Genomic DNA, 27,500 nt, shown 5'->3' on the forward strand with positions numbered 1-27,500 from the left:
CACACAAGAGCAAGCGCTTCCTTTTCCGTCTGTGCATAACGCCGCTCCACGTCAGACAGATTCCTTGAAGCATATGAGACAGCTCTCCACTCTTCACCCTGAAATTGTAATAATACAGCGCCTATTCCTTCCGGCCCAGCATCAGCAACACAATTCTTGTCTTACAATCGTTCCTAAAGTATGTGAGTGCCTTTGTGATTGTCATTAGCTCCTTAAGCTTGTGGAAGGCATCTCCTTGTTTCGGTCCCCATATAAATGGTTCTCCCTTTCTCAACAGGCGTCGCAAAGGCTCTGCGACTTGCACAAAGTTGGGAATAAACTTTGCTAAGTATTGTACAAGTTGTAAGAAAGACCTCACTTCAGACACATTTTGCAGTGGTCTGGCGTTCACAACAGCCGCGATATTCTCCTCGCTAGGCGCAACGCCTCGGGCACTGAGTTCGTGTCCAAAGAACGTCAGCCGGGGAAGTCTGAATTGGCACTTGTCTCCATTTACGGTGAGCCCTTGTTCCTCCAATCGTGTTAGAACTTTCCGTAGATTCGAATCGTGTTCCTCCTGATCAGTCCCATATATGACCAAATCATCCGCGATTTTTGCAACGCCGCTGCACCCCGCTAAGACGTCAGAAATTATTTTCTGATATTTCTCCAGCGCAGATGTGACTCCAAACATTGACGGTACCTGTACAATCCTTTGTGGGTTATGAACGTTGTAATAGCGCTCAAGTCCTCCTCCAGTTTGATCTGATGGAACCCCCACTTTAAATCAATCTTACTGAACACTGTCACTCCGTTCAGATCATACAGCACTTTCTCTATGGTCGGAATAGGGTGTCTCTCCCTAACAATCGCCTCGTTCGCTCATCTCATGTCAACACAAACACGTATGTCCTTTCCGCCTGCCTTCGGAACAACAACTGATGGGGAAACCCATGTCGTTGGCGTCACCTCCGGTACCTCTTCAATAATCCCCATGTCAAGTAGCTCGTCTAACTTCTCGTCAACTTTATCCCATAATCCAAATGGAAGCCTCCGCACAGATTGCGCAACTGGTGTAACATCTTCGTTTATGTGAAGTTTCAGTTTGTAGCCCTATATCCCTGTCGTTTCCCTGTTCGGTTACAGTATAAACCTCTTCTTCCTTCTCAGGTCCGACCCTTACAACATCCGGCTGTTCAGCGGTCCTCTTACCAAGCAATGGTCTGCCATCTCCCTTTATTACTGTAAACTCATCGACGCATGTTTCTCCATTAGCCTCACACACAATCTCTGTTGTAAATGTTCCAGCAACATCCATTGGTTTTTTTTGTCCATATGCAAATATCTTCTTCTCCGATTGAGCTGATAGGCATACCACGTGGTTTTGGTTAAAATAACTCCACGTTTTGTAATCGATCAAGTTACAACTTGCTCCACTATCGATCAAGATGCCTTGTACCCTCACTCCTCTGACTTTAAGGCTAATATCTCCTTCACTCCTGTAGTTGTGTCGGACCACAAATGCATAATCGTTCTGTTCACTGGGACTAACAGTCTTTCCTAACACTCGATTCACGTTGTCTTTCTTCGTCCCTTTCGCAGGCCACTTCTCTTTCGCCTTACAACACGCCAATTAATGCTTTGGTGCGCAATAAAAGACAATACACACAACTTGGGCGTAAACGAGGGGCAGGGAATGTACTGGCAAGGCTCGGATAATACCCACCGCCGGTATGGACCACCGGATGAGGGGCCTCGGCAACTAGCCGAGGGGGTGCCTCATGCCTGTATTGCAAGGCGGGCATAGTTGCTGGCATAATGTCCTGGGGCCAAGTTAACCCAGTCCAGCAGAGTAACAATATGCCCCCTCCCTAACGGGGCTTCAGCACAGGGCTGAAGGGGTGCCGCAGGCAGCAATTCCCCGCCCATATTTTATTAAGGAAAACTATTGAATAGGTTACAGAAGCTCATAAGGAAAAAATAAAATAAAATACAAGAGAACCAGAAAGCAAACAGGGCGGGAGGGAGGGATTAAATTGCTCAACGGAAAAAACAGAACTAGTTGAGCTTTGGAAATGTCAAACTGAGAAGGCTCACATGGTGGGATGAATGAAATAGCCAAATAAGGTAGTCACATGATGGGAAGTCACGCTCTCCTCCCAGGCGCTGCCCAGTATTTGCTTACCAGCATTAACATCTATTTTATTCTAAAATATCATTTAATGCTTTGGTGCGCAATAAAAGACAATACACACAACTTGGGCGTAAACGAGGGGCAGGGAATGTACTGGCAAGGCTCGGATAATACCCACCGCCGGTATGGACCACCGGATGAGGGGCCTCGGCAACTAGCCGAGGGGGTGCCTCATGCCTGTATTGCAAGGCGGGCATAGTTGCTGGCATAATGTCCTGGGGCCAAGTTAACCCAGTCCAGCAGAGTAACAATATGCCCCCTCCCTAACGGGGCTTCAGCACAGGGCTGAAGGGGTGCCGCAGGCAGCAATTCCCCGCCCAAAACGCCGAGATAAACGAGGAGTGCCCTGTGCGAAGCCCATTTAGTGGTTTTGCTCCCAATTTGACAGGGAGAGAAAATGACCCCATCTCCACGGAGTTGCAATAGCCAAAAGCAAACATTGCCTGCCCCAAAGGTGAAAGTAGAGAACCGACGAGTGGAGATAGGGGTCGAAAATACGACATGAGCATATAAAAAAAATAAATAAATAAAATAAAATAAAAATAAAAATAAAAAAAAAAAAGAAAAACCCAAAGCCAATGGGCATCGCATAGAGACTGCAGGGGATAGGACCCTCACACAAAACAATTAACTGGAGGGGATAGGACCCTCGCACTAAACATTTGACTGGAGGGGATAGGACCCTCGCACTAAACATTTGACTGGAGGGGATAGGACCCTCGCAAAAAACATTAGACTGGAGGGGATAGGACCCTCACACAAAACGTTCAGCTGGAGGGGTAGGACCCTCGCACAACACATTTGGCTGGAGGGGATAGGACCCTCGTGCAAAACATTTCCGTCAAAATAGTCATTTCCAATAGTACTACATGAACTCGAGAGGGCAGAAAGCCTAAGGAAAGAGAATGTCACAGAAAGCCCTCAAGTGCCGAATGGGCCTTTTTCCTTTTTTGTTTTAAAGGAGAAACATGGCATTAAGCTTAGGATAGTGCTTTCACCCATGTGATGGCTGGCATGTGGCTGAAAAGGGGATGAAAGGCAATTGTATCGAGGAGAAATGAGGGTGGGGGGGGGGGGGGAAGCAAACGCACACAGCAGGCTTCCAGGGGGATGCCAACATGATTGCTGTACCCATAGGTGAAAACACTATAGGTTCAGGACAATACAGGAAAATAAGAATTAAGTTATCCAAGGAACTGTCATAGATCATTACTGATTGTTAGAAAAATCCAAGTTTCAATGAGATACTCAAGTGCTTTCAAGGATTCCAGGGGGTTGTTAGCAGGAGGAGCAAGAGGCCAATGACTGAGGAACCTGACATATTGTTTCCTTGGAGTCCTGATGTAAGCTTGGTATGTGTTATGATTCCAGCGACCCAGAATTTGAAGAGCCAGTTGAAAATGCCAGTGATTCTGCCGGTTGTAGCAGCACCAATACTAAAGCTGTGAGAGGCAGAGGAGGAGCTGTCATTGTCACAGAGGTTTAAGAGAGACCATAAGTTGTTGGTGTGTGAAGTCTGGGTGAGATATGGTCCACAGGAGAAGCTGAAGAGTAGCTGGCCAGGGTCTTAAGTTGCAGTTTTGAGCATATAATCTTGCAGGGCAGACGATGCATAAAGGTCTGAGTTTGACCTTGCAAAACTGAGCCTGGCTGTCTCCCAGAAAGGGTCAGTTTTGGACTTTTAAATTGCAGTGTCAAATGAAGTAGGGTGAAGGATGTTGGGATGGAAAGAAATGTCTGTTCTAGCAAGGTGGGACTGAGGGTCGAAATTGCCATTGCAGGTAAATTCGCTGCTTCTTAAGAAGCCAAAAAATGAAAGGGTAAATGCAGCCCATAACATAAAGGAGTCAACAATTGGTAGAGTTAAAAGGTTGTAACTTAGTATACTTAGATGCTATGGAGAACTGATGAGGTGATCAGGTGGCAAGCCTTCTTGCATTCCCATGGGAGAGCTTGATCCCCCTCAAACTTTGTGAAGGACTGGCATAGCCAGAATGTCCAGGAGACAGCCAGACTCAATGTGAAGGTTGTCAAGTGCTGCCAGATAAACATAATAGTGCCGTAGGAGCCTGTATTGCACAGATGAGTAACAAAAGGGATCAGGGTGAACTTGTGAGCAGGTCGAACAGGGAGGGGGGGGAGGGGGGATATGGAAAGCTGATTAAAAATGAAGGGCCACTCCGTAGGCCAACGGGACGGGCTGTGTAGAGGTAGTAGTGGTTTTTCCGGGCCATTCCCTGGAGCTCCCTCAGGGGTGAATGGGGATTATTCTGGAGGCAGGTTACGGGGTCTGAAATTGCGCCTTCCTGGTTGCTAATGCGACTAAAAAATTGAGTACTGGCGACCAGAATTTCACAACTGGTCACCATTGTTAAGGTCAGATCTGTTTGCCAAGAGGTGTCTTACTTTTTATCCTGAGACTGTTTTGAAATCGAAATGAAGGAGTTTTTCCGTTAACAACCTCCATAACCTCACAAGCCATTGTTTCTCATAAAATATGTATTGCAGGGGGAAAAACGACTCAGTAAAGAGATTCAAGGACTGGTGTGAGGAATGTACCACTATGGCGGATTGTGTTCGACAGGGTGTGACTAGTGTTTCCGTAGCTGAAATTTTCGACAAACTTGGGGGCAAATAGATTTCATTATTAAATGTACATTCAAGGTCGGATACCTTTTCTCTCCAAAATGTGCGCTTTTGAAAGTGAAAAGATAATGCTTGACACATACACAAGACCATGCGGTCGTTGCTTTCTGGTATCCATAAAACAGGTCAAAATGTACAAGTTAATTTGGACCCTGGGTTAGATGTCTGTTTTAGAGGGGGAGGTTTGTGGCTGTTTTCCTACGAAAGTCAACATCATAGGAAGGCCATGCCAAGCCCGCAACTTCCTTTGGGTAATCGAATGGTCGCTTGATAGGGGAACATCTCTACCGCCCTTTGGGGAAAAGAAGTGAGAAGTGCAGAACCAGGGGTGGATCCAGAGTAGTTCAAGTGACTTGCAGAAATCACTCAAATTTCTTCCAAACCTTATTTTTCAGCCCTTTATTGCAGTTCACGAAGTCAACTATCCTTCTTGTTTTAATTTTTTGAGAAAGATGACAAGAAAATCGCTCCCAATTGATCGACAGATAAACAGCTTACTTCAACAACAAATCAAAACAAATCGCGAAATTCTGAAATCCCTGTTCAAGACAATAATTTTTTGCGAAAGAAACAACATAGCCCTCAGAGGTCCACGAGATGATGATCCACAAAATGCCAGTCTTTCTGGAAACTTTCAGGCACTATTAGAATTTCGAATTGACAGCGGCGATCAACACTGCAACGTCACTTGAAAACTGCACCCAGAAATGCGACATATTTCTTAAACCTGTCAAAACAAGATGATTACAACTGTGGGTGCTATCATAGTGAATAATTTGTCGCAGGAAATCAGGGGAAGCAATTATTTTTCTATTATGTCTGACGAAGCAGCTGACGTATCAAACAAAGAAAATCTTTCAGTGGTGATCTCTTGATTCAACCAAAACAGTCAGAGAAGGGTTTGTGGGATTCTACCTTTGTGAGGATGGAACGACAGGAGTAGCTTTCAAAGATTTAATATAGCTGATTTAGGATTATCTATGGATGACTGTCGAGGCCAATGTTATGATGGTGCGGAAAAATGGCATTCGGAGAGCACCAAATTTCAAATTTTCTTGGCGGAGCATGCCCCCAAACCCCTTTAGTTTAGTTGGTGCAAATCACTCATGAAAAATCCTGGATCCACCCCTGAGGAAACCATACAGAAAATGCCGACAAGAATCGAGCTGGGCTTACGTTTTCCGAGAGGAAGGGGGAACTCTTTGTGGTTTACCGATAAAGGAAATGGAAAGCCCGGGAAGGTCGTTATCTGAAAGGCGCGAGTTTTCTGGCAGCACCGCGACAAACTCAACATACTCACCCTTTAATGTTGCGCGTTTAACTTTGGTTGGAACATGTGCTGATAACGGCGACTGTCCTTGAAAAATGGGGAAGGAATGTTGTTGCTGGTACTGGGATGGTTGAGAAGGCTGGTGATGAAGTCGAAGTCGTCGGTGAGTATCAAATGGCGGGAGTTTGTCGAGGTTGCACAGATTGAGGCGGAGGCTATTGAGGTTGGAGCAGGAACTGATTTGGCGGTAGACTCCTCGATTTTCGTCCACGATGATGGAAATAAGAGTGGCTAACGTGGTTGGGGACGTGTCTGTGTGTGAAGCTCTTCTTGCTTGGACGCCATCTTGGAATAAAATTTGACCGTTTTGACCGCTGTTTCAAGAAGCGCATCGTCAGGGATGGTGACAATTGGTGGGTCTATATAGGATGAAACTTCCTCAGCAGAGGCACTTGAAGTAAAGGGGCTTCACGGTGGAGCGTGAACGTTTCTCTGCGGGTCAGATGGACGCTTGGTGTACACGAGCTACAAGATGGTGCGGAAGGAACAACGGTGTGAAGCCGTTCAGTAAATTGTTCCCGAGTTCCAGTAATAAATAAAAGGTTTTAGATAGCAAGGGGCGTAAAAAAACCGCGTTTGTGAGGTCAGCAAATTCCCCAGCAAAGATTAAATTGCTCAACGGAAAAAACAGAACTAGTTGAGCTTTGGAAATGTCAAACTGAGAAGGCTCACATGGCGGGATGAATGAAATAGCCAAATAAGGTAGTCACATGATGGGAAGTCACGCTCTCCTCCCAGGCGCTGCCCAGTATTTGCTTACCAGCATTAACATCTATTTTATTCTAAAATATCATGAAATGTCCTTTAGCTCCACATTCATTACAGTTCTGGCCTCGTGCCAGACAACTTGAGCCCCTAGCAAAGTGCCCTGTCTATTGCAGTTATAACAGCGTGATCTGCTCTCCCCACTGGACCGGTTTGGTTTTAATCTCTGCTGGTTCGCGTTTCCTCTGTTCCGGCCACCAGAGTGGCTATTGTGTTTCAGTGCGTTCACCGATTCACCCATCGCCTTCATCTGCTGCTCCACAGCCTCGTATGCTCTTGTGATGTCCTGTAAATCTTTCAAAGTCGCACTCGCTCGTTCCAGAAACTTTCTCCTCAGTTTAGGGTCAAAACACTTCTCAATTACCTGATCTCAAATTGCTTTGTCCACGTTGGCAAACTCGCACGTGGTTGCCTTTTGTCTTAGCCTAGAAACAAACTGATCGACCTTCTCGCTGTTTAGTTGGCTCATCTGGCGGAACTGGTGTCTCTCGCCTTGGGTACAAAATGTTCGTCTAGCATGCTTACGCAGGCCTCAAATGACTTCTCTTCTTGTTCATTAACCAAAAAGAAATAGAGTTCCTGTAATTCAGCTCCGCCCGTATGCAATAGTAACGCAACTCGTGGGTTGTCATTCGTAACTCCTTTGGCTGTTAAATACAAGTTAAAAGATCGTTTCCAGCGTTTCCATCGTACTGCCAAATTCGTGGGATCATCCCTGGGGTTGAAGCAAGGAAGCCCTTTGACATCTGTGCTTAATAAACTTCCAGAACTCAACGCGCTATCCTTGTTCGATGACATGACGATCTCCAAAAGAACGCTCCGTATCGATAAAACTCTCGAAATAACGTTTCCCAACTGTGGCAAAAAACCTTTATCCTCATCGCCAATGTAACATTCCAGTCCGGTTCCACAAACTGGAACTTTTCACAAGACCACCATTATTTAGCTTTATTTCGCTACCTTTAGCACACTTGAAAAAATGTGGGAAAATTAATGTCAAGTTAGCAAGGCCAGCAGATATGCTCATGAAAGAATTCTAAAATGGCGGAACCGCAGACAGAACACCCCTCTGCTGTTGTTTCTATTATTATTTATTACTACCTGTGCTCCTGCTTTATAATATCCAAGTCACTTCTGTCTCTGAAACTAATAAAGATTGAATGTCAGTACATGTACCATCTTACAATGTCTGAATGAACATGTAGGGATATTCAAATTCTTTCATAGGGATATTTCTCAGGACGTGAACAACCAATGAAATGGATGATCAGAGAATCAATTGATCAATCAATGCCAATCGATTGGCCATAGATTGGCAGATAATCACACAAAAGTGCTCGCAAGAAATTCTAAGCATGTCACGGATGTACGCACTACATACACTAGTTCGAATGTTTGAGATAACTTGAAATTGTTTGTTTGGTATCAAATTAATGTTAAAAACAGCACAAGTCAACAACACCCACACCACACCTCTCTATAGCGATAGCTGTTACATGTACTTTCACTGCTTTCATTCTCAGATGCTGTTCATGCAAAATTTTTTTTTTCTTATTTTTTATACGCCGTAACAACATAATATTACCCTAATAATAGTTGAATGCAGCATTTAGTGTCATACTTATCAGAAATGCAAAATAATTATCGAGAACACAGACTTATTGTCCGACCTCGCTTTATCTGCTTTCAAAGAAAAAAAATGTAAATATCAGGCGTAGACAGTTAATTGTCATGTCATGAGTTGTGTATTGTGGATGGTATGTAACGTAAAGTTTGACATATTTCATCAACACACAGAAGGAAAGAGAAACAAACAAGGCACCAGCATTCACTAAGCAACTTTCATCTTCTTTTGTCAATTCTGTGGAGATTATACAAGTATCAATGTCATAAAATCTTCTGCTGGTATCCACCATGACGTATAAATCACCGTTGTGAGAAAACGTAAAATTTTGTTGTAGTTTTCATGATTAAATACGCTCAGACACTGTGTTTTTGGTAATCTTGTTTAAGATTAAACAAATCAAATATGATAGTCAATTAATGTCAGTCAATTGATCGATTGGTACAGATTATCGATAAAAATTGATAATCACAAATTTCTTTAGCATTGATTGGTTACTGATTATTAATATCAATCAAATAATTGGCATTGATTGATTGATTGATTTTCAGATCATACAAAATGTAGATTTCATCTTAATGTATGGTTCAAGTCCTGATTACTTCATACAAATAATCATTAGAGGTGGTTTTTCATTTTAGTTTGTGGGGGGGGGGGCTGTCAGTCTAAGGGGTGCGTTTTTACGGCATGGTTCTTTGCACTCAATTTTAGCACCAACACTGTATCACACTTTCTTTTATTTTAATCATTATGTTAAGCATTTCCAATCAGCAGAAGTGACAAAATGTGATTCATAATCAGTGTTGGGTAATTGATTTATTTGACTGAATGATAGCAGTTGCTGCCAAATGACAACTCTTATATTGGCAAAACACTTATTAGAGACCTATCTCCAAAACACTTTTTTTCAAATTTCCTTAAGTTTTTAGATTCACAAACCTGGCATGTCAAATTAAATTCACAAACCTATCTCTCCTGAAATGCTCTATCCCTTTCCCATAATACAAGACGTAATCATTAATCATCTTCTTGTGCCTTGAGTACTAGCCATTCATTTTCATGTTATTGATGTAAAGGAAATTAAATCACGATAAAACCAGTAATCCATTCACTGATATTCCAAAAAAGCACATTTCACTCAAATGTAGGCATAATGTAAGTGACATAGAATTAATGAAACTCGTCTGAGCTTCCAAAAAAGAAAATAATAATGGAATGAATGAGAAAATAAAATTGTTATCAGCAAAACAAAATTCGTGAGGGAAAGTACCGATTCCCATGCAAAATTTGTAACTTAGATGTACATTTATTTGACTGTAAAAAATCCCAACAAATAATACCCAACACTTTTCAAAAATGAAAAACTGCTAGACTAAGAAGCAAAATAAGACAACGTTTGGCCCTATCCTAAAGTCAATGGCAGTAAAAACAAAATCAGTAAATACTGAAAAGACAATGTAGCTTCATTCAAAATCTCCACTTTGAGAGGCAGAGATAACTGAGACGACACAGTCACGTTTCAAAAGCGGGTTTAGGTTTCGCTTTGCTTCCACATGTGCAAATACTTGATGGCGGAATTAAAAAAAAAGAAGCACTTGCTCAATTTAAATTGCTGGTATTAATTAGCAGAATAATTTTAGATTTCGACACTCGTGCTAGTTTGCTTCAAGACTTTTCATCTTGCTGTACGGTTATAATGCAGTGCAGTATGAATCGCTTCTAAAATTACTGATCATCAATGCATTGTTTTCTGTCTGCATTAATTATCACCGAATGCTGAGAGAAAAACGGGTGCGGTCCTTTTTGGTGGCAGGGGAATTATGCAACACAGCATTATTAAACCTAAAACAAGCTGTGTTATTAAAAATGATGCTGCATGTTTTAGTTTTAATAATGCAGCATGCTTTACATGCATATCTCCACTGGTGAAGCACTTCCCCCATATTTTTTACTGACTAGAAACAACCAAAAACACCACAACAAGCACTCTTCATATAAAAAAGATCCATAACTTACAGTTTGTCACTTATGACAGATTTCAATTTTCATTTCAGCACTGTTAATAACAATATTTTTGTAGCTTTCCCCCTTTGTTTCAACTTTGTCATGCCTTTCTTCCATACTTTTTAACCCTATATCACAAACAGACACCTCCTTTTTGTCTGAACCCTCATGCTGCTCGATTTGATCCTTTGCATCTTCGCGATCACACCTTTCCTTTGTCTTCTTCTTTTCACGATTGATTCAAAACAGCACTCACTTTAAACTTCATGGCTGACGATGTGCATATAAATTATACGCTATTGCACCCTCTACTGACTGATGACCAGTAGTTTCTTGAATACTTGTTCTGGCACCCCATTGTTGTAAAGTTTTGTGGCCCAACTTCGCCGCAATGAATGACTATCAATGAATGAAATGACTATCACACCCATGACCTTTTTAACAACATTTCTCAATGTTTCCCTTCCAGCAGCCTTTTTGTAATACCAAACATTTCCTTTTGGTTTCGGTAAAGGTCGCTAATAAAATGAATTTCTTTAATACAAGAATCTTAACAGGACAGCGCTCTGGTTTCTCAACATTTTTATATGCTATAACAACCTTAATCTTGATTTGCAAATGAGCCAGGCATCCATTATTACTTTTACTTTTACTTACTTTTACGTATTGCAAATGCTCTGCACCAGACTCATCGGTATGTAGTAATAACTGAGAAATCTTCATTCTTAGGTTTCTGTGTTCTTGCCCTGCTCGCAACGCAAAGCAATTTCCCAAACCAAAAAGTACAGTATTTCTAAGTAATTTGGGCGTGTCACTTCCAGAAACCCCCCTAATTTGATCTGGAGTTACTTCTGCTTGAGTAGTAATACTACCAATTCCTTCCCCCGCCCTCTCTTTTAAGATAAAATTTAAGGCCGAGTTCAAATTACAAAATTCACAACTCTTCTCATCAATTAGAAATAAGGGCCCCTTACGTTGGAGATGAAGATAACATTTGTAAACTACATATCATTTCTTAAATGGTCTTGCCAGGGTATTCTTGTCCATCTTCCTTCCTCACTTCAGCTACAAATTGAGCCAAATAAAAATCCAGGTCCTTGTCAGACATCTTGTTGATGCGTTGGTTTAGCACAGGCTCGCCACTGTACTCAGCTTTTATCACAGCTTCATTTCTTGTCTCTCGCGATTCTTCCAAAGATATTTAGTGCCCTGAATTCCACTTCCTTTGACTAGCACCAGAAACCCAGATGTCTTCAAATCTCCGACATTCATCAGAGAAGATTGGAGCACGAAATCCTCCACTATATAGTAACAACCAATACTCCTGGTTAAACAATTAGGACTGAAAATGACTATCTGTCTCATTAGAAAAAGAATTAACCAAAGTCAAGAACATTTGCATCCATATCCACTTCTATTACTTTAATGAATAAAGTTCAAATAATATATACCTTCACTAATGACAACATTATCCTCTGAGCATTTTCCATCCCCTTCACTTATCGACATACTCATTCCTGAGCAACAATTACAACATCGGGTTACACACAAGTACACCAAACCAAAGGAATTGCAACAACTGAAAGTAAGTACTTACCATCATATTCATCTGAATTAACAGTAATTAACACTGCGTAAGAAACAATTCTTCCTCAGAACTGCTTTCCCAGCAGCTTTCTGGCATCATTCCAAACGACAATGAGTTGACTTTCAGAAACAACTGTGTTTGTCGAGCAATATGCAAATTGACACCTACCTTCAAGTTGACAAACAAACAGTCAATAACTCGTTTCTGGTTGCATTTTTCACACGTAAATGTCAGCTTATGTCAGCTTATGCAACCGTTACCTTGAACAAAAACATCACCTGAACGTCACAAATAATTATTGTTTGATTTATTGTTTTCCACAAAAATTCAAAAGGGCGGCGACACTCCGTGATATAATTGCAGACAGAAAACAATGGGTTTGCATGACGATCACTAATTACCAAGTGTAATAGATAATTACTTCCGCTCGCTGCATTATTGGATATAATGCTGCACGCCTCAGTAATTATCTCTTACCGATAAATAATGCAGTTGGGCACCACGCGTAGACCGCAATCTGAAAATGCATTGTTCTTTTGTTACGACTTCTTCATGTATATACAGCAAAATTTGCATTTTCCAACAACTTTTATTTCAATAGGCATGACTCCATGATGTCCCTTAAAAATCAAATCGGTTAACCGTACAGCTGTAATTTATTTAAGCATTGATTGATAAGTATAACAAACAACATATTAATCATATCGTTGAATGAACAATGAGGAAGTCTGACAACTTGTTAAATGACTACAAGTGTGAATTGGCCGAATTTCTTCACCTACCTGAGGAACGTGACCTTCTACCCAAACGAAAAAAGTGTGCTTACAGTTTGATGTTTCCGTTTCTCTGCTATGCTGTCAGCTGGAAGCGACCGAAAGAAGAAGAGGCACTCAAACAAGGTCAAGATGGTGACAATCGTTAATGCGAACGGCACAAAATACAGCGGGTGATTTGAGCTTTCTTTTAAACAAAGCTTACTTCCTATTGCATATGTATTATTGCTGCAAAATTGAGTGTGAAGTTACCCAGCCGAGTTATGGATAAGAAGCAACGCAGAGTTAGCTTGTCACAAGCTGATTGAACATTATGACAAGAGTAGCCAGTGACATACAATCAAGGAACCAGCAGAACTCTGGCGGTCGCCAGCTTGTTTTGAAAACACTTTAAAAAGGCCATTCACTAGTCAACCAGACCTATGAAAGCTACATCTTTAATGGAGAGAGAGAGATTGAGTTCTTCCTTTGGAGAATGCCTTTATTGTATGTTAAACAATGAAAGTGACCCAGAAAATGGCATAGCTTAACCAACTATCAATGTCATCTGATCATTGTCGGTTCAGTTTGCAACTCTTCCTGAGACTACATCTACTGAGCCATCAAGTCTAGCTTGAAAAGCAGCCTCTAACTCTCAGTTCTGTCATCTCATTCATAGTTTTTCAACCATTCTTCATTGGCAAAAGGTTCGGCAGCGTATGCCAACTCACCGTCTTTGATTGAATCCTCATGCTCTCCTTAATTTACATGTATATCCCGTATCTCTTTTACTTCTAAGTCAAAACTAGCTATAGAACTCGATTCGTGATCGTCCGTTTGGTTTTGAATCCAAAAGTGTCATACTCAAATTAACAAAACAGTATGAATAAAGGGGACAGTAAGGACAAGAAATTTCAACACAAGCTCTGTTGAATCAGCGACTCTATACAATTAGGCTTAATGTTTTACGTCCGTCGAAGCACAACCCCTGAGATGATATCAAAGTAAGCTTGGACCAGGTGCCTGTTATGCTACAAACCATTGATATCAATTTGTCCAAGACTCAATTTCGAAAACATTGTTGTTTGTATCTCTAGATAGAAATTGCTTGCATACATCTAGTATTCACCTATATGATTACATGTGGGTGGCTCATTCAGCACTTTGCCAGCAACTGTAGCAATAATAATTATTATTCACGTGTGTGAACGCAATTACTGGGTAATAAATGAAAATCCACCATTGTGGTTATCCTAATACATGTAATTAGTGTTCTTTGTCTAACTTACAGAATGACCACCCTGTCATTCATTTTCTCATGGAATACTGTACTAATTTCAACTCAAAATACCAATAATTTCATTCACTTCACAAGTCAGATACTGGCCCATGACTCACCGCTGTAAGAGCCCATACAGATATCCTGAGAACACTGTGTCTTCTTCACTTCTCTAGTTTAAATAGTGACACCTTTGGCAACATCGATCTTTAAGTGTAATACCTAATGCGAACTGTTTCACAATAAAAAGATACAGCATCTAAGGCAACAAATTCATGCTTCTGGTTCTTTGCTTCCTCCCTAGAAGGTAATACTTGCTTCAAATCAAGCGCTTAAATAGCACAAAAAGGCAATATATTTTGTGCTAAATAAAGAGTAGAATATTCATAAAATGTTAAGTATGAATAAACACCATAAGTTGCGTGATTCGCAGTGTCACTGACTAAATGGCCAAGTGGAAAATTGGGTCTGGTCACCAAAAAAACTAAAAAAATAAGTAAATACATGTAAACAACGTGCAGAGCAAGAACCGCACTTGGCACATGGCTGCGCAAAATACTTCAGGGGCATCCAGCACTACAGATGCTATGTACATTGACTAAAAGTCCAACTGACAAAACCTTCATAGAAGCAAAAATATGATCGGAATGTAAAGTGTCACAATCACCAGAAGCAAAAGATTTTCAAATTCGGCACTGGAAGTGACCCTCTGAAAAAGGAGTTATGTCTTGCATGGCAAAAGCAATGACAGAAGTGCAATGGAAGGAATCATTTTTCTACAGTTTGCAAAAAGGGCACATCATAGACGCCATGCATCGCACAGCATTTTTTGCTTTGTCAGTGGGCCATCATCATTTTGCCCTGTGCACTTGGTCAAGTCGATATATCTTTGTCCTTGTTCCAACGTGTCTTCCCTTTTATTGAAACTGGCCGGTCAGACGTGTCTGTTTGCAAAGAAAATGCAACAATTTGAAGGACCACTTGCATCACAATCCCTCTCATATTTCTCTGGAAGAGTACATATTATCCTTGAAGTGTGTTAATTTGAAGGTATTGTAAAGTTAGTCTTTCCAAATACCTGGTCTGGCCGGTCAGATCTGTCAAATGCAAAGCATCCTTAGTCTCGTGAGGGTGGGTTCCTATTGTTAACTTAGCTTAAGTAGGCCTGTCTGCAGCTATAAGTCCTTTGCCGTTTCAGTGGAACCCCTCTAAACTGGACACCCTTGGGACCGGAGGAAATGTCCAGTTTAGAGGGGTGCCCAGTGTACTGAGGTTTTTACCCATAAGGCAATTTTATGCCATACACACAGTTCCATATAACAGCTTAATCACTCTTTGCTCCTCTCATTGCAGCTTCAAATTTAGTCCAGCTAGTAGATCTGGACTGATATATGTGCTTCCAGCTGCTGTGTCCAGCATTATCCTGGCTTTCACTCCATTGACTTCTCCCAATACTGTGGAATGTACAGTTGTCTGCTCTTCTAGCGCTCCAAAGTGCTTGTCATGTGACCCCTTGGCTTCATCAGTTCCACCTGATGTTAAAGTAGTTGTGGCTGCTTTTATCACACAAGCAGCACGTGTGGTGCCTGGACCCACACTGACCACAACCCTGCAATCCACACATGACAGGTAAATGCGAAGACCTGGTACAATTGTAACACAGCTTATGCTTCTCCAAGAACTCTCTGCGGCTTGCAATATCCAGGATTTTATTGCAGTCCCTGCTTCAATGTTGATTTGATCCCCAGTAAACACAATCAGAAACACTGCAGGAAACTGCCAGCAATAAGTTATACCTCCTTCTATCTGGGACCTGGGAACCCTTTGGGGACTTAGGGATTTTGCCATCGATTTTGTTTAGCAAGGGGTTTCTGTCTGTGTACTTCCTTAAGTTCTCCACCAGTTCTGCTAGACCCCACTCCTCCCAGTCATCATTCCTTTGAGCCACGGATTCATTCACTGGCCCCAAATTATCCATTATGCTATATACATGGCTTTGGGCCCTCTCCAAATTCTTCATGATGGCAAGTGTCTGTACTGTCCAGCACAGATTGGTATAAAACTCATGCATTTCTTGAACCTGTTAGGTACCTGTAATGTTTCACAGAGACTCCAGTTTTTTTTAATTAAGGACTTGTGCACCTTTGTCTTTGCCAAAATTCAATTCCAAAATGGCCCAAAATGCAATCCTTGCTTTTCCTCTAACCAATTAAATCAAATAATTGAATTTGCTATTCACCACTAAAGGGAGTGATCTTGTATTTTTGTTATTTGACCGCTTGTGGTTTTTCACCCACTTTCTTCAATTTCTCTTTTGGCAGTCCTCAGTCCTCAAGTCTCTTCTTCTGCAAATTCTCCTCTTTCATGAGTCTGTTGTTTCTCTCTAGCTCCTCTAACTGTCCCTTCAACCCATCCCGTAGGCTCCTCAGTGGCTTAAGGTCCTCTTTACATTTTCTATTGTGCTCTCTTACCTCGTCCAGTGATTCATTGGTCACTTCTTTTGATTCTTCTTCTGATGTTCCAATAATCCTCACAATTCTTTCATATTCCATTGAAATTCTCTGTCTTTTGATTCCAAAGTCTCCTTGATCTCATCCTTGTAAAAAGTGCATAGCTCCTTTCAGAAACTTTCACTGTTGTCTGCCATTTGTCACCCCATGATCACCACCACCACTTGCCTCGCAATTCAAACTGTGTCCTGGCAGGGTCGCCACTTTGGTGTTGGAAACCAAATCCACGTACACCAATAAGGTATCTCTCTCTATACCAGTGAATAATCACAGCTCTCCAAGATAATCTCACCCTTTTTTATTCACAAAACTATCTCAAAAGATGAACAGGACACATGTGAGCAAAAAAATACTTGCGTAGCAGTTCTGAAATCAAGGCTCCACTTGATTGGGAGTCATGTCCAAAGTAATGAAATGCAATCACGCATGTCCAACAAAATAAAACAATCAAATGAACCTGTGATCCTCGCAGTTATCAACACAATTTTAGCAATTGCACAGAGACGCCTGAAAAATTCAGGACTCAATGGGGTTTGAACCCATGACCGAAGCCCACTGAAGTCCTGAAATTTTCAGGCTTCTTGTCGCAATTGCCAAATTGCTTTCAAACTGCAAAGATCACAGCTTCACTTGATTTCATATCCGCAGTTGAATATATGATTCATTTCATAGAATTATCATTTTGTTCATTAAAATAAAAAAATTACATGCATAGAATTTCAAAAAGTACATGTAGTATTACTTTTGGTTAGTGCATGCTGCGAGTAGGTTAATTTCATATGCTACTGTGGTAAAAAATAGCTAGCCATTTTCAAAGTTTGAAAATGGGAAACATTCATAACAGGCTTTCCCTGACAACAACCAAACTACATGTACATCTGTGAGGCTGCCCAAAAAAGCTTTATGTGCATGTCCTTGTGGTTATTGCCTCAAATACAATTGCTTTATTGGCATACATGTAGGAATAATCTTTTTTTTTTTTGGCACGTAAAGAGGGGATGTTGGTCTAGTAAACAAAAACACAAAATGATAATTTATTAGCTAAAATTAATAATAATCATAAAATTTATAATATTTATTGTTTTATGACTTGGGTGATCCTAATAACCACTTGTGAATGTACAAAAGCATCATAAATCCAGAGTGGGCCTGCTAAAATCAGCATGACAAAAGATCACAATGACTATACTGTATTAGCACAAAATGGCTTTCTCATTCATGATTTGATAAACACTACATTTATCTACTACAGCACTACTAAAAGGAAAGGAGCTTTATTTAAGTGTCTAATCTTCTAGCACCGTAGAGCACTAATCGGGGACACTGCAAATTGAAATTAACAAGTTAACGCAAATCAAATCAAATTTTGGTTTTTGAGGGGAGGGGAAACTGCAGTACCCAGAGAAAACCTCTCGGTGCAGAGTAGAGAACCAACAAACTCAACCCACATTTGAAGCTGAGTCTGGGGATCGAACCCGGGCCACATTGGTGGGAGGCGAGTGCTCTCACCACTGCATCATCCCTGCACCCCTAAACTACCACAGGTGTTAACGTACAGTACCACTTGTCCCCAAAACGTTTTTTCATAAATTAACTGACTAAAATGAGGGAAACATTTTTGGCACTGGATTTTTTTACCCTTTCAGAGTGTGGAAGCTAGGCACCTTTTTGGCCCAGAGACAACAATACAGGAGAACAGGTCTAGTTTACATTGTGACGTCATCTCACTGATTCATTTGTCCATGAAACAAACAAACAAACATACATGTAATCAGAGAGAGATTGAGTTCTTCCTTTGGAGAATGCCTTTATTGTATGTTAAACAATGAAAGTGACCCAGAAAATGGCATAGCTTAACCAACTATCAATGTCATCTGATCATTGTCAGTTCAGTTTGCAACTCTTCCTGAGACTACATCTACTGAGCCATCAAGTCTAGCTTGAAAAGCAGCCTCTAACTCTCAGTTCTGTCATCTCATTCATAGTTTTTCAACCATTCTTCATTGGCAAAAGGTTCGGCAGCGTATGCCAACTCACCGTCTTTGATTGAATCCTCATGCTCTCCTTAATTTACATGTATATCCCGTATCTCTTACACTTCTAAGTCAAAACTAGCTATAGAACTCGATTCGTGATCGTCCGTTTGGTTTTGAATCCAAAAGTGTCATACTCAAATTAACAAAACAGTATGAATAAAGGGGACAGTAAGGACAAGAAATTTCAACACAAGCTCTGTTGAATCAGCGACACTATACAATTAGGCTTAATGTTTTACGTCCGTCGAAGCACAACCCCTGAGATGATATCAAAGTAAGCTTGGACCAGGTGCCTGTTATGCTACAAACCATTGATATCAATTTGTCCAAGACTCAATTTCAAAAACATTGTTGTTTGTATCTCTAGATAGAAATTGCTTGCATACATCTAGTATTCACCTATATGATTACATGTGGGTGGCTCATTCAGCACTTTGCCAGCAACTGTAGCAATAATAATTATTATTCACGTGTGTGAACGCAATTACTGGGTAATAAATGAAAATCCACCATTGTGGTTATCCTAATACATGTAATTAGTGTTCTTTGTCTACATGTAACTTACAGAATGACCACCCTGTCATTCATTTTCTCATGGAATACTGTACTAATTTCAACTCAAAATACCAATAATTTCATTCACTTCACAAGTCAGATACTGGCCCATGACTCACCGCTGTAAAAGCCCATACAGATATCCTGAGAATACTGTGTCTTCTTCACTTCTCTAGTTTAAATAGTGACACCTTTGGCAACATCGATCTTTAAGTGTAATACCTAATGCGAACTGTTTCACAATAAAAAGATACAGCATCTAAGGCAACAAATTCATGCTTCTGGTTCTTTGCTTCCTCCCTAGAAGGTAAAATATACACAAAATTAATTATCAACCATTATACAAATTGAACAGAATCTACAGGATCTAATACCCCATTCACACCAAATGAGACTCAAGTGGGTTTTAATGCATGGGTTGCCAACAAAAATCCGTATACATGAAACCGTGCTTAACTAACAACCTTTAACCCTTTGACACCCAAACAGGCCTGAACTCATCAATGGGTGTTGTATTCTGTGCTTAACGATAACTCACAACCGCATTTAAGACTCATTTAAGCTCAAGACCTTCCTAATAACATTCTCCCGCTCTCTTAATATCCCGTATGTCCATCACGTGACCTACACTACAATGGGGAACCCCTGGGAGTCAATGGGTTAAAACATGATTAACGTTTGCTGTGAATGGTGCAAAAGTGCACAACAAAATCTTGAGGTCGACATGCAAACCTCACCAACGCCTTTTTCGTTCCAAGTTCTTGCGTTGTTGTGTTACCTCTTGCCTGTTCATTACTTGTCCTTTACTTAGTTTTGCTTTAGTAGTATGCTAAAGCTCAAGCTTTTTTGTATAAGATATCAGGGTACAATTCATTAGGACTTTGGTTCAGAAGGGTCATATCTTTTGAAAGCAGTCACACCACGTTCAGTTTAAAGTCAGCAGTAAATTAATCACTTCTCAGCAGTTTTATGACTGAGTTAGTGTAGCCATAACATGAGCAACCATTTTTGCTCAGCCCCTGGTTAACTCATTGCTTCCTAGGAGTGAGACAACTTGATCTAAGTTGAAAGAAGTTGATTTAAGTTGAAACAGAATGAGCTAGTTTGGTTGCAATTTAACCTAAGGCTATGGTAATACGAACAAAAAAAAATTGCTGCGAAACTAGTCGAAAATTGACGTTGCACATTTTACATCCCAAGTGTAACCTGCCTCGCAACAACAAAAATTTGTTGCAAGTTGCTGAAGTGTGTTGCAGAAAGTAGAGTGGACCTCTATTTTTTGCAAAACATATTTTGACTAGTTTCACAGAATGTTACGAGACAAGTTGGACGTTTCTGTTGCTCGTATTACCTTTAAGTTAGCTTAAGGAACAAAATGACCTACAACATCTTAAAGGTGCAGGAAATTTTTAACCATACATCCATTTCTTTGCCACATTGGAAAACGTTTTAAAGAACAGAATAAATTATTTAGATCAGGCAAAAAACCAATCAGAATAGTATAAACTAAGCAAGCTGAGTAGTTTCAAAGAAATCATGAGCTTGCATTTTCTGGGTTGTAATACACACACATGATCTAATAGAGTATTAAGAAGAACAAATCTAATTAATCTAAAATAAATACATTCAGGGAAAAAACGAAGAAAACAGGGATGCCACTAGCAAGTAGAAAGTACATATAAAGTAAGACTTAGCTGCTATGGTAAATGAAAACAAACTCGAGTTTGACAACTTCACTTTTGAGAACTTAATTCATTCAACAGATCATTTTCACTGTCACGAAACAACAACAAAAATTTGAAACCATTCAATGAAAAGGGCCAAGAACTTGGAATGTTGTATGAAACAAATTTATTTTCCACCTCTCCAATTGTCAGATCTGTGTGATACATCTTATCTGAGTTATTTGTCCAAGCGTTTCATGCAAATTAAAGTAATAGAGTTTTGTGAAGAGACACCGCGGTCAACGAACATTTGCCATGAAAGCGCTTATTTTTCGTTCATGAATTAAATAAATGTGTATGAACACATCTCCTAAAGTCGAAGCTAAACAAGCGATTTTTTGCTTGCGCCAGTGATGCAATTTTTTTCAAATTTTGTCGCGTCACCAGCGCACAATGAAAGTCCCAAGTGAAGCCACCCTTGAACAGGCGACGCAACAGCTGAAAAAATCACAGAAAAAAAAAACACTCGTTATCCAACATAAAGGAAGTGCCTCAGGAGAATGAATTCCCAAAGAAGAAAGAAAAAGAAAACAGCTTCTTTAGCAGCCACCAAATGTGTAATAAAAGTCATGACCACTAGTAATAAGTTTTTTTTTTCCATTAACAGAACCAATGCGATCATGATGAGCAATAACAACCAGGTAAATAAACGAACTCTCAGAAATGCAGTTTACATTCTTGAGATTGGAAGGGAAATAAAGAAGATAAACTTATATTGTGAATGAACGCAAACCAGTCAATTACTCCGTTTAGTAAGCAAATAAGGCGACGTGACTTCTTGTTATTGAAATGTGCATCAGTTTTGTCATCGCATTCTCTTCACTTGATAAACTCGCTTGAATTTGAAAGACAATTTTTTATGGCAGTTCGATAGATTTCAGCTTTAAGTACTGCTGCAGGAAATTGCTCAATTAACAGTGTTTACATGCATCCGCGCAAGCTTATCGAAAATTTCTTCTCGAAATAATGTAGATTTCACGGGCAGATTCAAGGCCTAAAAGTCGACACGCCAACCACATGATGCCGCACAAATTTATGGAAACATTTCTCCTGGACAACAAATCCAAATGAAAGTACAGTGTATGTAGATTTCACCGGCCGATTTGAGGGTTAAATGTGCACACACAAAGACGATAACAAACCACCGCGAACCGAATCCTGCCGCACAAGTTTATTGAAACATTTCTTCTCTAAATAAACTACGAATCAAACTACAGTGTATACAGATTTCACAGGCACGTGTCTACATGCAAAGACAATAATACAGCACAGCCAAACCGCATTTCGACCTAAAACTTTAGTGTCAAGTGTTACATTTGGGAGTGCTAGTGTCTTCGTAAACAGGTTAATCTTCGGAACGTTTTTGTTTATGCAGACACTTACAGTTTTTTGAACCGTCTCTCAAGACAAGTGTCTCGTCTCGTCTCGTCTCTAGAGATGAGACTCTCATCTCGCAAGAGGGTGGTAACTTACTTTTGAGCGGTACTGTATCTATATGTTATTTATATTTTCTATATGTTCTTGAATGTTAAATGCACGGAACCCTGTGGCTAACCAATGACTTCACTGATTGCTCTGTTGGCAGCAGGGTTGTTGTGATGGTGCAGTGGTTAGCACACCAGACTAGTAACCAAGGGGATGCAGGTTCGAAGTGAAGCAAAGTATATATGGAAGGAAAAAACAAATAAACTACAAGTTCATCCCTACAAGCCTGTTTCATCGTTGGAGTCGAGTGCTTTGTAATCTATCGAAAACAAACAACACTTCAGCTTCATCTGTTTCGACATCGAAGAGTTCTATCTATCCATCAGCCAAGAACTCCTAAACAAAGCACTCAACTTCGCCTCTAACTATGACAACATTACCACCGACAAAAGAAACATTATAATCCACGCTAAAAACTCCATCTTAATCCACAAGCACATACCCTGGCAAAAGAAAGGGAATACAACATTCGACTTAACAATGGGAAGCTAGGACAGCGCCAAAACATGTGAACTCGTGGGAAGCTTTCTCCTCTCCCAACTCCAGGATCTTAATATAAACGTACGACTTTACCGAGACAATGGACTAGCCATCACTAACGGCACACCTACAGACACAGATAACATCAAGAAAGAAATATGCCACAGAAGCTAACAAACAAATAATCAACTTTCTAGACGTCACATTTAACCTTAACCGAAGCACTTATCAACCATTTACAAAGTCAAATACTTCAGCCAGTCAGCACATTCTATTGATAAGCTTCTCCATCATTTCAATCAGTCATTTTAACTGCTCAACCAAGAACATACAAATACCGACTAACAAGAAATACCTATAGACTGATTGAAATGATGGAGAAGCTTATCACAAAATGCACTGGCGCACCTACCACTTCCTTAATCCATCCACAGCGTCCGACCACCGTGAGACATATGGCTTTAACTCAAAGAAACACCACCACAAGTTCCTGAGCTCAATGAATTCGAAGCTAAGATGACCAACCTTATCCAACACATCGAATTCAAAGTGCCTCGCCCTTCCGTATTCCAGAAAAAAACTATCAGAGCACGTTTAATCTATCATCAGCATCATGGTATCCCTCGAAAAAAAGTAAGGTTGTCTATTCAACTTCTAGTCTTGTGCACCCGTTGGTGGCTAAAGAGTCCACCTGGGGCCTTGCCTTTTTTCATTTGCTTGATGGATGACTTTGTCTCACTAAGGGTCGGTTCTGCTCCTAACTCAGCATTGACTGGCAACTGCGGGATCTTGTCGAAAATAGATTCGTCAACCGTAGAATCATGGTTTAGAAGTTCTTGAAAATGATCTTTCCAGCACTGATTGATGCTCACTGTATCTTTCAGGAGAGTACCATTTTTGTCTTTAATGGGCGTCTCCCCACGTGTGCTGGGTCCGAAGATTGTCCTGGTAGCACTGAAAAAACCACAGGTATCTCCTTTGTCTGCAAGGCCCTGAAGTTGTTCTGTCTTCGCAGTCCACCACTGATCTTTCATATGGCGAATCTGCCTTTGGACCTCTGCCCGTATGTTGTGATAGGCAGAGCGTTTAGTTTCATTTGTAGGGTCATTTTGCCAAGTGCAAAAGGCTTTCCTCTTTCCGTCTATGAGCTCTTCAATGACTTAGTCGTTTTCATCAAACCAATCCTGGTGTTTCCTGGTGCTGTAGCCAATCGTGGCTTCCCTACTTGAGAGGATGACTGCTTTCAGAGCCTGCCAAAATTCCTCAACCTTATTGAGGCAACGGAGGCAAGGGACTAACGGAGAGCAAGCCGCAGTTCTTCAAGCAGTGCCGGATCTTTCAGTCTTTCAACTTTTTCGGTTGTTTTGCTATATGCCGTTTCTTGTGATGAAGTTTCAGGGCAAAGCTCGAGCGTACAAGACAATGATCTGTCCAACAGTCATCTGAGCTAGTGATTGATTTCGTGATTCGGACATCGCCCTGGTCACGTACTTGGACAATGACAAAGTCAATCAGATGCCAGTGTTTAGATCTTGGGTGTTGCCAGGTAGTTTTAAATTTGTTCTTTTGGCAGAATATTGTGTTCATGATAACTAGCTGGTGCTCTGCACAAAAAATAAGCAGAAGTACTCCATTAGCGTCGCAATTACTGACCCCTTCTTTGCCGATGGTCCCCTAGAGAGCGTGATCTCTTCCGACCCTTGCATTAAAATCACCACGAATAATGATCTTGCCATCTTTGTGGATGTTCGCTAGGATGTTATTGAGTGTTGCATAGAAGACTTCCTTCGTCTCCTCTTCAGCGTCTAAGGTTAGTGCATACGCGCAGATGACAGTAGCACATTGATCCTTATCCAGAGAAAGACGCATTTTCATGATGCGTTCGTTAACGCCATGGGGAAGAGAGGTGACATACTTGGTCACTTCGCTCCGGATTGCGAATCCAACACCATGTATTCGGAGCTGGGCCTCTGGTCTTCCTTGCCAGTAGAAGTTATATCCTCCCCCATGCTCACTTAGTTGTCCAGTTCCGGATCTTCGGGTTTCTTGAAGGGCAGCAATATCAACCTGAAAACGCTTCAGTTCGAGGGATACCAAGGCAGTTCTTCTTTCAGGACGGTCAGTATGTTCGTGGTTATCTAGAAGCGTACGAACGTTCCAAGTTGCAAATTGTAATTTGTAGGTATTTCGACTGCTGTAACGGTGATCCTGCCGGATGCGGTTTTCCAACCAGGAGTAGGTGGAACAGGCTATTTTTAGGGCACCTTTTCTAGCCCCCTCCCAATAATAGGGTGAGCAGAGTGGATCCTAAAAAGGGCTGCTCAGTCGCAGAGAACGCTGCCGAGGCACTCTTCTGTTCCTATCCAAGAGTGAAACGACTGAATCGGAACTCTGCCGCCTAAACGTGCCGGTTTGAAACTAGGGACTTCCAGATCTCACTAATCCTGTCCCCGTCGCCTCTCGCCGATCGCTGAAGGACTTATATGGGCTTGCATGTAGATGTTGGAAGACGCCTTGTGCATGAAATCTTTTATCGTGGGAGTACTGTTGCACAGCAGCAAACACACGGTGCCTATGCAGGGAAAGGTCCGGAGTCCAATGGCAGGGAGAACCCCAAGATCAGGGATCCTGACTCTGCAGCACTGCCACCAGCATGGTGGGATTTTTTATTGGGGTTTTCTCCCCTAGATCCACCGAATTCTGTTAAAAGGCCAGGGGCGGCACGTGGAGCCACTATGGACGGTCTTCGGGATGGGAGAGGCTAGATGGAGTGGCCACTTGCTGATGACGAGTTGGCCATATTTTCCGCGTCCCATGCCGCTGGATGTGGGGGGACCAGTCTGGGATGCCTGGATCGTTTGGCCACCAGAGAGGTACTACCGTAATTTCCAGACGTTTACCCGCACGGCAGATTACCTGCAATGGTCTATTTTTGTCGTAAGGGGAAAAAAAGTTCAACAGATTACCCGCACTGGCCTATTACCCGCACCCCAAAACAAAAGAAAATCATGCTACTGTATTACCGGGATAAGAACTCACAAACTTGGAGCGATGAATATTCCGTGTTGTTGTTTACAAAGCGAAAGATCGATAACATTTCTGCTAAGAATTGGCTGTTAACAATGCAGCCTTAAACACTCTCCTGTGCAACTTGCTCCAGGTCGTTAACTAAGTTAAATTGCATTTTACCCTATTCAACGCCTGTGTCACAAATGGAGGTTGGGTGCCCAAGGATCTGGGGACTGGTACCAACGACCCAAACCCAGGTCGGTGGAACACCCCGTAAGTCTGCCCTACATGCAACCCAGCCAAGAGCCCCGCCTGCCATGCCGAAAGGACCTCCGGGTTGGACAACCCGTAGCAACGGGGGCTTGTGGCCACTCAGCCACAGCCCTTCAAGGGATCAGAACTGAGGCACCCAACTCCAGCCAAAAACGACGTCAATGCACTACCTGCTAAACCAACTGACTGGACACCTGGGTCAGAACGCCAATAGGTGTGTGGATATACCGTTGGTAAGCATCACTCGACCACCGGCCTAAAGTCTTGATTACAGTACCGCCTAGAAGTATTGACCCCTAGGGATGAGGCAATACCTCGTCTTTGCCGCAGGTAGTGGACGCGCGGCACCGAGGTATGCAAATTTTTTTCCCTCTGTAAAACCGAGGTGCACTTTTCCGCGGGAAATTTGCCGCGGGAGAAAAGACGAGGCTTGCCGCGGGAAAGAACAATGATCTGTTGCTCTTGTAAAATAAGCGGAAGACTGTCAAATTTTATATCTCATGGTGTGAAGAATCGATTCGTAATGCAAGAAATTGTAATCAAAATGAGAGAGTGTGCCTTTACGTAAGGACTCAAATTTTATAATCTTTACATAATGTAAAACTGAAGACTTCTTTAAAGATACAGTGTAAGCGACAGCTTGATTATTCAGGCAACGCAACACTCATTGTTCTCCAGGTTGTAATACTGTATGTGTGCGTGAGAAATTATTTGTTTGGTTTTGAAAAAGGTTCAATTGTATCTCTTTCCGTCTAAGCCTGACTTTATTTCATTTGGAGACCTGAAATTCAAACTTGTGCGATTGTCTTCGTTTTATCATCGCCATTTTGGTTAAAAGCAGGTATTCCTTCCACATACATTGTATTATTGTTAAACTTGTCAAATTTCAATTTTAATCGCAACATTCTTCCGAGGCATCGGAGCCTTTGTCGGTACTATTTTGAGACCAAACATACCGACGAATAATTTAAGAATGGTTTCTTTTTTCATCGCTTTTCATCAGCAATAAATTGTTATATCCTAGCATTTGCAACAAAATACATTTTTGCGTTGTTTTATCAGTCGTGCAATGGCCTACTTGAATTCCATAAATATTTTTTAATTGCAGCATGTTGATTACGCATGGAAAACAAATTTAAGAATAGACTGTAGTTAGTGGATAAAAGAAGTCTCTTACTTATCTGAACGCTCATCGTTTGCATACGAATTTTAACAAATGCAAAACCAGCAAGCGAAACAAATTCGAACCATCTTTGCTCCAGTGTTC

At 41.3% G+C, this 27,500-nt stretch overlaps 1 protein-coding gene and 1 pseudogene across 2 annotated transcripts in view; both read right to left on the minus strand.

Annotated features, from left to right (window-relative positions):
- LOC138043275 (protein FRA10AC1-like) overlaps positions 1-27,500 on the minus strand; it is a 119,662-nt gene that overhangs the window by 82,362 nt on the left and 9,800 nt on the right. For both annotated transcript variants that reach the window (XM_068889468.1, XM_068889467.1), the window contains exons 4-6: positions 19,517-19,562; positions 9,505-9,581; positions 8,016-8,060 (exon numbers count right to left, since the gene is read on the minus strand). In XM_068889468.1, coding sequence (XP_068745569.1) covers positions 8,016-8,060; positions 9,505-9,581; positions 19,517-19,562 — 168 coding nt within the window. The remainder of the gene's footprint in view (positions 1-8,015; positions 8,061-9,504; positions 9,582-19,516; positions 19,563-27,500) is intronic.
- Positions 9,597-11,554, minus strand: LOC138043274 (uncharacterized; annotated as a pseudogene).

The sequence above is a fragment of the Montipora capricornis genome, chromosome 3, assembly GCF_036669925.1.
Source record: "Montipora capricornis isolate CH-2021 chromosome 3, ASM3666992v2, whole genome shotgun sequence".
Lineage (NCBI taxonomy): Eukaryota > Metazoa > Cnidaria > Anthozoa > Scleractinia > Acroporidae > Montipora > Montipora capricornis.